This window comes from Phyllostomus discolor, chromosome 1 (assembly GCF_004126475.2).
Source record: "Phyllostomus discolor isolate MPI-MPIP mPhyDis1 chromosome 1, mPhyDis1.pri.v3, whole genome shotgun sequence".
NCBI lineage: Eukaryota > Metazoa > Chordata > Mammalia > Chiroptera > Phyllostomidae > Phyllostomus > Phyllostomus discolor.
The window spans coordinates 32,634,022-32,647,480 of NC_040903.2; the positions used below are offsets into that span (position 1 = coordinate 32,634,022).

Consider the following 13,459-nt stretch of genomic DNA (forward strand, 5'->3'; position numbering starts at 1 on the left):
AAGGCACAGCAATATGTCATGGTTTATCCACGATGATTGAACTAAAAGAAAATTCATTTCTATTGATTTGAAGTACAGGCTGCTTAAAAGATTCTCGAGGTGGTTTACACACTTTGATTTGTGAGACGGATGTATGGAAGAAATGCTGCAGAGTACGTGATAATCTAATACCTCCTAATGACCAAGGAGAAGTCATTGTATAAACCAACCCTAGTTGCTGAAGAGTTCCTAGCAAAACTAAGAACAATGTTGGAATTTACTCTTTCTGTGTTTTGGATTTGCAGCCACTGGAAACATTTAAAATGTAGAATAGTAATATAAGGACACCACAGTGTTATTTATGATAAAACCAAAGATTCTTTCTGTTTTTCTACATAATGTCTGCCAACATGGCATTCTTCCGGAGCACTATAGGAACCCCATCTTGCTTTGTAAGTGAAAGGCAAATTGTGCAACATGAGGTAAGCCAGACAAAAATCAGCCTAATGTTCTCAGCCTTCTGTAAGATGGCTTCTTACTTGGTTGTTCCCAGGCACGTTCTGACTCTGAAGTAGGTTAAGTGCCCCCAGGGTGGAATCTATGTATCGTACAATAACTAGAAGGGTTCTTGAACTCAGATATTTATTCAATATCTGAAGAGAATCAGTAATGAGAACTATCCTCAGTTGTTAAGGTGAGGCTATAATAATACATAGAGTCCTGAAATAAGATTGGGTTGCTCCTCTCTGTGGTTCTGTTGCTAACCCTTAACCCATGCAACTAAGGAAATACTCGTAGTTTTGACCACGGCCTCCTAAGGTGCCTGGCATATAGTAAATGCCTAACAAATGCTTGTGAAAACCATCAGAGAAGATCCTTTTATGCATCCTACTCTGGCTTGCCATCTGGTCTATACTGTGCTGCCTACATCTTGCTTTCGGGTCCCTACTGATTAACTAAGTAATATTAAAAACTTTTTAAAGGAGTATCTGGCACATTGTAAGCATTTTACAAGTACAGTTAAGTATAAGCAAACAACAAACACATACATAAAAAATTGCTCGTTTAAAGTTTCCTATTAAGGGCTGAATCTTTGGTACTTGACTGTATGGGAGGCGGAGCTTCCCTGCAATGATTGCGGCATGACACCATCTGCTAACTTTCTCCTTAACCTGAGGAGTGAATGTGAGATGCGTTTGATCACCGTCTATCTAGATTGAGTTCTCTACTTTGCATCTGGCTTTTCATTTCCATTTATGTTCTCTCTGTGGCAATGAATGGAATGTTTTCAATCCTCTTTGTCAGGATAAGTCATTTCAGCTTAAAGAGATCACCCACACAGCACAGCACCAGGCTCCCATCAAACCTCCCCTGGTTAGAGTAGTTCAGAGGGCTCCCGAGGAGCCACAGCACGTCTGGTAGCTGGTGAGCTGCGCAGGGGCTGAGTCAGAGAATGAGGGTTCACTGGACACTGAAGAACTCAGCCCACCTTCCTGAATTTACTTCCCCCAAATGTCGCTTCCTGACAAAGGGAGGGCACAAGCAGAACAAAGACTGGAGCAGAACCAGAACAGAGTCCAGTTTCCTTATTCCCTGCCAATGCATCTAAAAATCGAGAGCATCACATAATTAAGGCATGAGGGTCCACTATCACCAGTTATTGGTAAGTACACTGAGCATAGGTTCTAAAGGACCTGGAATAAATGATAGGTGAGGCTAAAATAAACAACTAAGCCATATATTTCCATTCTTTCATTCTTAAACAAAAAAATGAGTAAAGCTACTGAATTTAGTGTTGTTTCAGAAGTGTCTAGAAGTTACATTAAAAGGTCCTATGCTGTGTTGTCAAGAAAGGTAAAAGAGAGGTCTTCTCACTGCCATTCACTCGATATCAATCACAGTTTACTGTAACCCTTGTCTTATCAGTCGTCTTCCTTTTTTTGAAGGAAACTTTTTCCCTGACTCAGGTTCCTTATCTCTGAGTCAGACCTGTGCTGGGACTGGTCTGTTCTAAGATTTTCAGTCCAGAATGTCAGGCCAGTTGGGCTGTTAAATTTCTCTCTGAGTTGCTCCTCCCTGAGTTGCCCACTTCTCTGAATTCAAAACAGAGTAAATTATTTTTACCTTTTTAATCTCTTCATCACCTGAGATCATTCTGTAACTGCCCCGCCACCAAAAAAATGGATTTCAAATTGCTTTTACAAAAACTGCCTAGATTTTCCCGCTTATACTAAGCCCTGATATGAAAGATATTCATGTAACGAATGCAATTTTATAGAAACAGATTAGAACCCCTTCTGAGGCACTCACTACCTACCCGGGAAGGCATGCGCATGGCACTACCAACTAAAGGAAAAGGGCATGCAAATGCGGAAAGATGTGCATGGAAAGTGATCATTCAAAGGCTTTAGCTTTCTGGGTTTGCCTACATTTTATCATCCTGGCAAAACACACCTGAGTGAGAGGCAGAAAGAAAGACACGCGAAGAGACAGAAAAAATTGGGTTTCATTAGCTGTAAAGTACGGTTGTGAGATTTTTACTTTTCTTCTTTCTTTCATTGAAGAGGACAAAGAAATGTGCATTAACAGGGAACCCTAGTCCACAGGTGATAAACTTGAACCTCCCACAAACTCCCATCCTCCCTGTTGATGTGGTTGAGGAGCAGGGCTGCTGGGGGCGGGGGTGGCAGAGACAGAAACAGAAGGGGAAGCTGACAGGGGAGTTTGGGAAAGGAGCAGAGCAAGTACAGGGTGAGGGGAGGGAGGGCGGGAGCCAAGGGGAGGCAGCATGGCCTCATCTAAAACACAACAAATGCCTCCAACTAAAGCTTTGAAATAAGGCCATGCAAGAAACACTTCAAAAAGCCACAGAGTTCTCTTCCATACAGGGGCAAATGAGGAGAGAAAAGCAGCTAAGAACAAGGGGCGTGGATGACAGAGGAAAGACAGGGCCAGACCTCACCTCCTAATCAGTCTGCCTGAGGTGCTGAAAGCATTTCTTTACAGTGTGAACTAGCAACCCAATCCAAATTCCTGGCACTGGAAATGGTGCCAGGGGCCGCTTACAAGAAACAAAATCTCTTTTTTCCTAAAATGAAGAAGATTCTGTTTTTCTGTGAGGTCTTTTCTATCTTGACTAACCTACACTCTCCTCCTATTCACTTACTGCACAACACTGTACTTAACGGGAAGGGCAAAGCCAGGCCTGACCTATAGTTTAACATCCGTCAGAAAACCCCAATCCACTAATGCCAGACAACAGCCCAATCTGTACGTGTTGTCCCCAGAAACCACACACACCATAGCCACATTGCTCACCGTAAACTCGTGCAGAATGTCTCAGGAAGGTGGCAGGGTTTGAAAAACTGATATAATGTGTATTCTCCCAATCACAGAGCGGGGAGCAGGGAGAGGTATATGAATGAATGGTGCTCCCGTGATTGACAGCTGCTGGAAGAAAACCAAGCTAGAGCCCTACCTAACTCCATGTACAAAAATAAATCCTACGTGCATTTGAATGGAAAGAAAAAAGAAGAAAATTTAGAGTTCGGGGGTAATTTAGAATTGGGAAGACCTTCCTGAATAACACTAAAACGCCTAGAAGCTACTAAAAAAAAGATAGGCATATTTGACTACACACATATTTCAAAATCTTGTATAAAAATATCACAAAGAATAGGGCCACTCGTTGGTATCGATGATTTGTTAGATAATTCTGCTCACTGAACTCAGGCCAAAGTAATCATTAAAAATGGCACCACTGGAACTGATGTTCTGACACTGTAAGTAGAGAGTAACCTGTTATGGGAACTATCAATATGCTCCCGCTTCCCTGCACTGCCTGGGTCTGGCCACCTGTCTCTGCATCTCCCACCCTCTGACTTCACGGCTGGCTATTCTGACAGGCATGGGGGTTACTGGAGGCCACAGATGCCTTAGAGAACTGGTCACGTGTCTCTCAGTACATGTTTCAAGACTCCCAAAACTGCTTGGACTATAATGAGAGTGCGTGTGTGTGTGAATTCTTTGTGTCCTGAGGAAAGGGAGGGAGAGAAGTAATTCTATCTCAAGCCAGAAGTATATACCTTCAAAATAGGTAGGATAATATTATACCATTTTTTTTACTAAGAATACTTTTATTGGTTTATAAAGTATATAAACATTTTATGAAAATATCCTTTATAAGAAAAATAGAACAAGTAAAAATAAAAAAACTACCACATGGAAATGACGTCTGATTTCCCTCCTTCGTTTTAGAAGTGAGAGAAGTGATAGATACAGTCATGATAACTTGCAAAAGGATTCCTTCAAGTTTTTCAGTTTTTCTTAATACAATGGCATCAATTACTGAAAGCATTATGACCTTTGTTATGCTACATGTACTGATAGAAAATGTGAATAGTACAAAGTTCATTATATATAATATAAGGTTTTAATATATTACATTTGTTTCTACATAAACAGACTATAAATATATGTGCCATAGCATGTTTTATAGTCATGGTTCCCAGCATATCACACTATGGTACCAAACGAAAAATACGTTTTGTTTTGTTTTTTAAAGGAAAAGAACAAAGGCAGAAATCAGTAGAAAGAGCTTTACATGTTAAAAGTCTACACAATACAATAGATACTGTTATAACTTCAGCTATAAAATAATTTTGAAAGCTGACTAAATTATCCAGAGAGAGGACAAACCAAACCAGCTTTTACTAGGGTGCAGAGGCCAAATGTCTAAAATACTGGCAAGTTGGGGGGACGGGAGGGGGGTGGCAGGGGGAGGGGAGAAGGAGCCACTGAGGGAACTCCTTCCCGGAGTCTTGACACCACAGCTTGATGCTGAACCTGCTGCATTCAGGCTCGGACACGTCACACAGGGCCAGACATGTGAGCGTTCATCCACGAGAAGCCAGAAGCTGGTTTGTACAGTCAGAATTCTTCAGCACGACAGGGAGCCTCTGTCTGAATGTCCTTTCTTTGTGGCGCCTGAATAAAGGATCAGCCTGGGAGACAAGCAGCCAGAGCTGCATCATTTCCTTCCTGGGGCTTGGCCAGGGGACACGTAAGAGTCCGGAAGGAACTCTCATTAGGAGTCGGAAACAGCACAAGGAACTCTCATTTAGCCCAACTGGGAAGAGCACGCAACCTTCTAAAACCAGTCACCTCGTCTGAAGCCTTTGCAGTGCCTCACAGCCCCCATGCCCACCTCCACTAGAGCCTACACAATGCACTGCGGGCTCCAGCACACTCTCAAAGGAAGCCAACATCTTCCTTTCTATCGGTCCAAACCCCACACGTCAGGCTTGGCTCAGGGCCCACATCCTAAACAAAGCTTCTTAGATGCACTCAGCCCTAAAGGTCTTTCTCATCTTCAACACCAAAAGCACTTCCATTGCCTGGATTACCTAGTTTTACAGAGGTGTCAACTCCCCACGCATAGCTACGTCTTGGAAGATGAAGCCATTTCTTGAACTTCTTCTGTTATAACCTGTGGGGAGACCCACAACAGGGAGTATCATACGTGTTTTTCCAATAAATGAAAAAGAGAATAAGGTCAACACTGGGGGAAGACACAGACACATTCTTGGGTCACAAGCATCTTGTCAGGAAATGCCTGGGGGGCTGGCTCCCTGCAGTCTGAGATCCATTTTTTTTTTTTTTTGAAATGAAAATCAAATGTGGCTACTTCCTGGTGGTGGAAAGAACAACACTTGAAAATCTGAGCAGCACCTCTCATGTGATTTCCAGGAGTGGGGGACTTGGGTGCCCCCTTTTAAATAGGAGGAAAGCTCAACATGGTCCCAGAGTCAGGCTGGAGAATCTGAGCTGTGCTGCCAGCCTGCGGCCCAATCTCCATCAGCTTCAAAAGTTCTGCCTCCTCGCTGGAGTACACAGTGGTGTCCGTGTCATCGGAGTGGTACCCGGACTGGTAGCCACTGGTCTGGTTGGAGCCTTCGGATGCCACAGACTCTTTGCTTTTGCTGGGCATCAGTCCACTGTGGAAAAAAAATGTAACCACAAGAGTTGGCAGAGAGAAGGCAGCTCTTCTGCTTCTTACCCTAACCCCCGCCCCAGCCCCATGAGGGCTGTAATCTCCCTGGAGACACCAGTGCCTATCTCTCCCACTTGTTAATCAACGTATCAGGTTTACTCAGACAATGTCTATTTTCAGGTACTAGCATGAATTTGTCCTTTCAGATAAGTCCTCTTATTCAGGTCCAAGTCTTTCAAGCCTGAGATGAGATGAAAGGCAGCTCTCCTGAGTTATGCAAAGGCTCCAACCAATGGAACATTTTTATGGCCTTACAGATTGACAAGTTTGTATACAATGATAGGAGCCAAAGGGACTCTTTCATGATATGAAAGGAAATTGGGATGTTCTGAAGCCCACTTGTGCTTCCCCACTCTGTCAATTAGAGGACCGCAAGGCATGTGTATGGCATCAATAAAGTTCTCGAGCAACGTTAAACTTTAATAAGTTGATGTGTGTGTGCAACCAAGCCAGACATGTCAGAAACTGCTTTTTTACTCATCAGAATCACGTTCTTCAGAATGACTGCAGACCTGGATCACTCAACAGCAAGAAGAGAATGCTTTCAATGGTGTGGATTCATGACAGATGGTAATCGTGTCAAAGCTTAGAAGCGCAGGCTCTACTGATCTAAAGCTTCAGGACTTACACTTCTTGAATCATTCTGAGATGTGGGTTTTTTCCCTTTAATAAGTACCTTACCAAATTGTTCATCTTAAACATTGCAAAAAGAATTTTATTAACTCTGTGCTCATACATGGTTTAAAAATTATTTCAGATTGCTAGAAATGCAATTTTTCTTTCAATCTAACCACAATAAAAATAATTTAGTGTCTCAAGCAATGGCATGGTAATTATCACACAGTCACTGCTCAATGGATATTATTTTGAATCCGCGAATAAAACATGATTAGCTCTCACAATGTCTTACCTTGGGCTTCAGGCAAGCAAAATAGCACAATGGAACATTTTAATGTTTTTTTTTTCCCCAGCATGAACATCAATAACCCATGGGTTATTGGTTTAGATTATAAGTAGATCAAAATCTTCTCTATTCTTACCTAGAGTGAACCCACTAGCAAATAAATAATTATTCTGCACCCTACTATTCTTTTTTAATTTTTAAATATTTTATTGTTATTCTATTACAGTTGTTCCAACTTTTCCCCTTTTCCCCTCCTGTATCCAGCCCACCCCCTGCTCCTACAGTCATGCATCTTATTATTTTTATAAATTCAGATTTTCATTTATTTGTTAAGTCAAAGCAGGTACATCTATTCAAAGCAACTACAAATTCCTATTGAACCTCATGGAGAAAATGATATTCAAAACATAGTATTTTTCCTACAGTTAAGTAAGGTGAGCTCAGCGAATAATATTTAAGAATCTAAACAAGTAGCTATTGGCTTACTTATATATTTTACTTCTCAAGGACAGACACATCTTTTATGTACAGGTTTGAAAACTCTTCAGGGATCACAGCCAATGATTTCTTTGTTATTTAGCCAGTACCAGACAAATCTCATAAAAATCATTTGATTCATTTAAAATTTTTTTAGGCTTACACTTCATTGTTTGATTTGTTTAAGCTCCTTATTAAGTTCGATGTAAATCTGCCCAGCCAACAACACAAAATGCAAAAGATCTGCAACTGCATTGAAAATCCTAAGTTCCTTCCAAAAATTCCCATTGAAATTAGTCTTTTATATTTGGCTGAGCCTTACCTAAAAGATGGAGATAATTTGGTTTTGTCTTCCAAGGTTTTCAGCTCTTCTGATGCAAGAACCATACCACTGTCCGTCTGGTTGTCCTTTTTAAGAGACAATGAGATGGCAAGGTGATTGAGTGTGTGCACGGACCAGCTACTTAATTAAACTGGCTTCTTAACCCACCCATCAGACAACACATTCCAATGTTCTGCAGAGGGAGGTAAAGGTACCCGAACCAGGAACTGCGCAAGCTGCACGAGTAGCTTCCTAGGAGTAGACCCAGGCCAGGAAGAAGACAGGAATTTAGGAAGAAGCTGAGGGACCCATTTTCACCCTTCTTTTCCCTTGATAGTGTTTACACTTGAGCGGAATTGGACATGAGGGTAGAGTATCTTGAATTTGTACCAGGGGCTTTCCTTGCTGAATAAGTTTCATTTCAGTAGCGACCCCATGACACAGACCCTCAAGGAAAGCCTTATAATTTGCCTCCAACTCTCCAATGCTTAGGCTAATATTTACTTAGCTAATGTTTCATCTTCTGTATAATTTTTAAGACTATTTTTAAAAGATGTACTTACATCTGGGATTACTTTTACTTCTGGTTCTTCCAGTGGGATATCTTCAAATGTTTTTACACTCACAGGTCGGCTCTTTCGCTTACTGTTCTGCAGATACTGACTGCAAAAGAAAAAATATTTATATTTTAGTGGTGGTATATTTGGCTGCAGATACCACAAGTGATACCTAAGTTCATTATCTTTCAACCACAAGTTTAATAGTGACCTTCAAAACATCCTTTGGAAAAAGAAAAACAAAACAAAAATCTTTCTCTGCTAGCACACACTGAAGGCTTAATTTCCTGTGAAAGTCCATTTAAAAGTATAATATAAATGAGGGGCCTAGATGAGCCCCTCTTCCTTTGAATTGTGCTTCTGAGGTCCAGGGCTGGACTAAAGACAACAACAGCAAACTAAGTGATCAACTGCCCTCTGCTTGGCTTCCGGATTGCATGAGACTCCTCCACTGACTTCTCAACGCATTACACAGTGTTTCACATCCGCCGGGCCGTCTCCTAGGAAAGTTTTTCTGAGTAATGTTCACAGAGCAAACATTCAGTGGAAGATGGGTGAAGGACACACCTGCAGATCTCACTGACTCTCACTGTAGGATGCTGAAGTCAGCAGGATCTGAAGACAACACATAATCTCCTCCGTCTACACATAATAAAGCCTTAGTGTGTAGATGGGGGAGGGGCTGAGTCTCACTATCCCCTATTTTCAGCCCACAGAGTTGTGGGTCTTAAGAAATGGCAGTGGCCCAAGACCTATGAGATATTCTGTCAATCTCAGAGTCTACACAAGCTTGGGAAAGTCATAAATATTCCTATGTCTCTGTTGCCTCATCTTTAAAATGTATTGGCCATAGCTTTCCCTCCCTGAGTTAGATGAATGAGGACAACGAGAGTGGTAAACAAATGGCAGGTGGTGAGTGTTCTTAGAAAGAGTGATGTTCTATCGATCAAAGCTTGTTGTCCTCCTTTGTGTTCAAGGGGGTGCCAGTTTCCTGCAGGAGTCCAAACAGGACTTGTCAGACAGTATGTCACCTGTGTCCAGGGGGTGCTCCTTCCCTCTCCTGTGACTCTGGGTGGGTCTGAGGGACCTGGTTAAAATTGCTAACAGCCTAAGTGGAGAGCAGGAAAGTCCTTTTCACAAGACCGGACAGAAAATTCACTTCTCACTCTCTCACCACACATAGTCTTCTGGACATGCTAACTTGTGTTTCCTTGTGTCTTCCGTGAACAAAGAGAGTGAGGACTCACTTGGGCTGAAGGTAGAGAATGGAAACTGAGTCTCCCACCCCTGCCCTAGGAAGCAGGTTCCTCTTCCTACAGAGAGAAGCCACTGAAGTTCACCAGTGACATCCTCACTCGGGAATCTCCACAAGAAACAAGACAGGATATGCAAGGGGAGAGGAAGAGCCCTCTTCTCCTAAGTTCGGTCCCTAAAAGTGGCAGTTACTAAAACCCATGGGTAGCATAGTCTATCACTGGTTCACTCACTCGTTCAGGACCCCCTCCCATGGGCCAAGCACTGGGCACAACGCTCCTCAACCATCGTCTTGTGGCATCTTCACAAATGGTACCTCTCTACGGCAGGATATTATTATCCCAACTTCAGATGACAATTTGAGGCACAGAAAGGTTAATAAACTTGTCCAAAATCACAGAACTGAAATGTGTGGATTATAATTTTGGATTATAATGAATAAGCACTAAAGAATTTTAAGCATGAGATTGACCAGCTCAGATATATCATTTTGAAAGATGACTCTGGGTTGAGAAGGGTAAGATCAGAACCAGTGAGACCAATGATGGGGAAAATTCCACTTATCTGAGATAAAGAAGGGCAGCCTGACTAAAGAAAGGAGATGCTCACGGGGTTTGGAGAAGTGGGCAGATTCAAGAGCTATTCAGGATGAAGAATCAACCAAAGCTGGTGATGTTGGGCACTAATTCAGTTACCTTAGAAAGGATAGTTGCTAGACTTCTGAGCTCAATAACTCCAAAAGTTGCATGGCCCTTCACAGTTAAAAAGGCATTTTCATGTTTTATAGCTCTTTCCAAAACTACAAAATAGGTTTTCTGTGTGTGTGTTTTAAAGATTTTATTTCTTTATTTGCAGACAGAGGAGGAAGAAAGGAGAAAGAGAGCGAGAGAAACATCAGATTAGTTGCTTCTCGAACACCCCCCACTGGGGACCTGGCCCACAACCCAGGCATATGCCCTGACTGGGAACCAAGCTGGTGGCCATTTGGTTTGCAGGCTCATGATCAATCCACTGAGCCACACCAGCCCGGGCAGTATTTTATTTCTCATTTGAAGATGAGGAAGCTAAGCCTTAGGGAGGAAACAGCTAGAACTGAGACTTAAACTTTGGTCTTAGACACTAAAGCCCATGGAAGTGATTTTTTGGTTGTTGTTGGGGTTTTTTGTTTTACTTTGTCTTGTTTTGTTTTACCCTACTCCATACTGACACCCTTGGAAAAGTATCAGGGAGGAAAAAGAAGAAAGCAGTGGGTATGACTGTTCAAGTTTTTATTAAGCACTTAGTGTGTGCATAGCACTGTTTTCTCCTTTACGTGACCTGTGTGGTGAGAGGCGGTGGGGAGAAGAGGATATGTGGGGTGTGAGACAGGTAAAAGATGGAGAAAAGACAGTTTCGCTTCCAGCTGCCTAATATCAGAGCCAAATTAAGGGACCACTAGCTGAAAGCATGGCTCTACAAGGAACATTTCATCATTACCAACAATTAACCAAAATGAAGAAAATGCTACGTGCCAAAACCTTTTTCTGGGAGAGAATGGAAAAGAAATTTTTGATATGTTGCTTGGCGTGGACATGAAACTCCCAGGGAAAAAGATGGAGCCACCGCAGATGGTCCCCAAACTGCCTTTGAAGAAAGATGAGTGCAATTAATATGTGTTTTCTTGCAGAAAGCACGCAAACTTGGGGCCAGAGCTGATCCTCAGGGAAACGAGAGAAAACCCTAAGTCTAGACACCGGCGGTCTTTTCTTCCCACCCTTCCCCTGCACACCTCTCAGCCCCTCTCTAAATAAATGCCGAACACATATTTTTTAACCAGGCAACAAATCATCAGGTTGGCTCCCACAGTGATGTCTCTGTCCAGCTCTATTTATAAAGCAATGGAATTGAAAATTAGAAGGAGGGCGCAAGCGAGAACGACTTCTTGACTTTTCTACTTGACTGGCAGCGTGGAAGAGGAGAAAACAAGTCTGCCGAGCACACCCCAGCCTCGTCTCTGTCTCCCCAGGGAAGCAGACCCACAGAGAGCATCAAAATGGCGTGTGCCATGCGCAGATGCCTGGATTATACCTTCCCTTTAGCCCAGATGATTTAAATGTGACCGTGGAGTCTTATTTTTATACGGGGAGAAAAGGTGGAGGCAGTTGGGAAGGGGTGCAGACAAAAGATTCCAATTTCCATTTTATTTTTCAAATTGTGGCTGGATAAAAGAGAAACTGAACTGGAAAGACCAATTCAAAACCCACAGGAAGAAAATAGAAGCCAGGCCTGTGTTCGGAGTGTGGTGTCACATTTGTCCACGCTTCTGGGGATAAATGTTAGCAGCCCTGTCTTAGATCCAGCATCGCATTTGGCACTTCCATTACACAAACATGACTTCATCGGCTCTCAGCACCATATGCAAAGCGCCCGAGCGAGCCAAGACACTGCCGACTCGGGTCCTCGTTCCACCTGGTCACTGAAAACCCGAGGAATAGAGCTCGTGATCACATGGCTTTCTGATAAACGAGGAGACAATAGTGTTGTGGGAATAATTACTGTACCAGAAGGCCAGCTGAACTTGAACTAAGATTTTTTTTCAAAGATTTTATTTATTTTTAGAGAAGGGAAGGGAGGGAGAAAGAGAGAGAGAGAATCAATATGTGGTTGCCTCTCACATGGCCCCCAGTAGGGACGTGGCCTGCAACCTAGGCATGTGCCCTGACTAGGAATTGAACCTGTGATGCTTTGGTTTGCAGCCCGAGCTCAATCCACTGAGCTACAACAGCCAGGGCTGAACTAAGATTTTTTAACATGGGAGTGGAACTGTGGGCTTTCATTCCATGACTCTTTCTCTCTGCTAGGCCCTCCTTGGTGTAGAAGAAAATGACATGGAGTTCATCAGAGGAAATGGAATCATTCTGGGGATATAAATTTAAGCAGCTCACATAAGAGCTATCATTATTGAGAGCTCCCTAAATGCCAGGCACTTAGAAATGCATCATATCAGTAATTCTCACAATAATTACTCTGAATGACCCAGTGACCTCACCTGGGTTGCAATGAAGACCTGCCCCAAGTCACACAGCTGCTCAAAAGCTTACCTGGGCATGCAAGCCACTTCTATCTGACTCAAAATCTGGATCTGGAATCAGAATATTGTATTCCCCCAGGTAATCACTCCGAACCTCACGTTCAACATCTGTATCCTAAAAGAGCACACTTCCTACCTTGCCTAACACAGAGTTATCATGTGGGCAAAATCTGATAATATATGGAAAAGCTCTTTGAAAAATGCCCAGAGTTCTTGACAAAATAGAATGGTTCACATGTTGCCTCCAGCTACTCTGAGCTTTCTTCTCACTCATAACAGAGCTCTTGATGACCCGTGTGGTTGACGCCACAACACTGACGGCTCAGGCTGCCTCCTCACCTGCTACATGGCAACCCGGCCAAGTGCTCAAAGGCCTGCACCCCTCCCTGCAGCCATGGCATGCTCCAGAGGGCATCGTGGCCCATGGCTGTCAGGGGGTCCAGTTACAGGAGGAAAACACCCAAAGGGGTGCGAAAGAAACAGAGCAAAGGGAAGTAGTCCCAGGCTTAGAAAAAGGCAATTTTAACATCATAATGTAGGAAACCATATCAACTTTTTCCTTATGCACAGGTGCTGGGAGAGAGAAAAAAGGAAGCTGCCTTCAGAACCCCTTTAGAAATCAGGGAAGGGCTGCAGTGCACATGTTTTAAATAAGCCCAGAAGCCTCATTATGTAATAAAACCCTAAAGATCAGACTTGGGCGGGGCTTCTGAAGATGTGCTGTGCAGGCTGCGGTGGGGCACATCCCCATGGCTCGCTGTCGCCTCGCCCCAGAGGCACAAGTCTGTTTTCACAGATGCCTAGAACTCTTCCTTCCTGGATCGTTCCTAACCTACTTAATTCA

The 13,459-nt window shown here is 43.0% G+C and overlaps 1 protein-coding gene across 1 annotated transcript in view; it reads right to left on the reverse strand.

Moving 5' to 3' along the window:
- Window positions 1–4,176: 4,176 nt before the first annotated feature.
- The window catches only part of KDR (kinase insert domain receptor), a 43,969-nt gene continuing 34,686 nt past the window's right edge, over window positions 4,177–13,459 (reverse strand). The window contains exons 28-30 of the mRNA XM_028506487.2: window positions 8,298–8,397; window positions 7,735–7,820; window positions 4,177–5,975 (exon numbers count right to left, since the gene is read on the reverse strand). Of these exons, the coding sequence (XP_028362288.1) occupies window positions 5,753–5,975; window positions 7,735–7,820; window positions 8,298–8,397 (409 nt within the window). The 3' untranslated portion in view covers window positions 4,177–5,752. The remainder of the gene's footprint in view (window positions 5,976–7,734; window positions 7,821–8,297; window positions 8,398–13,459) is intronic.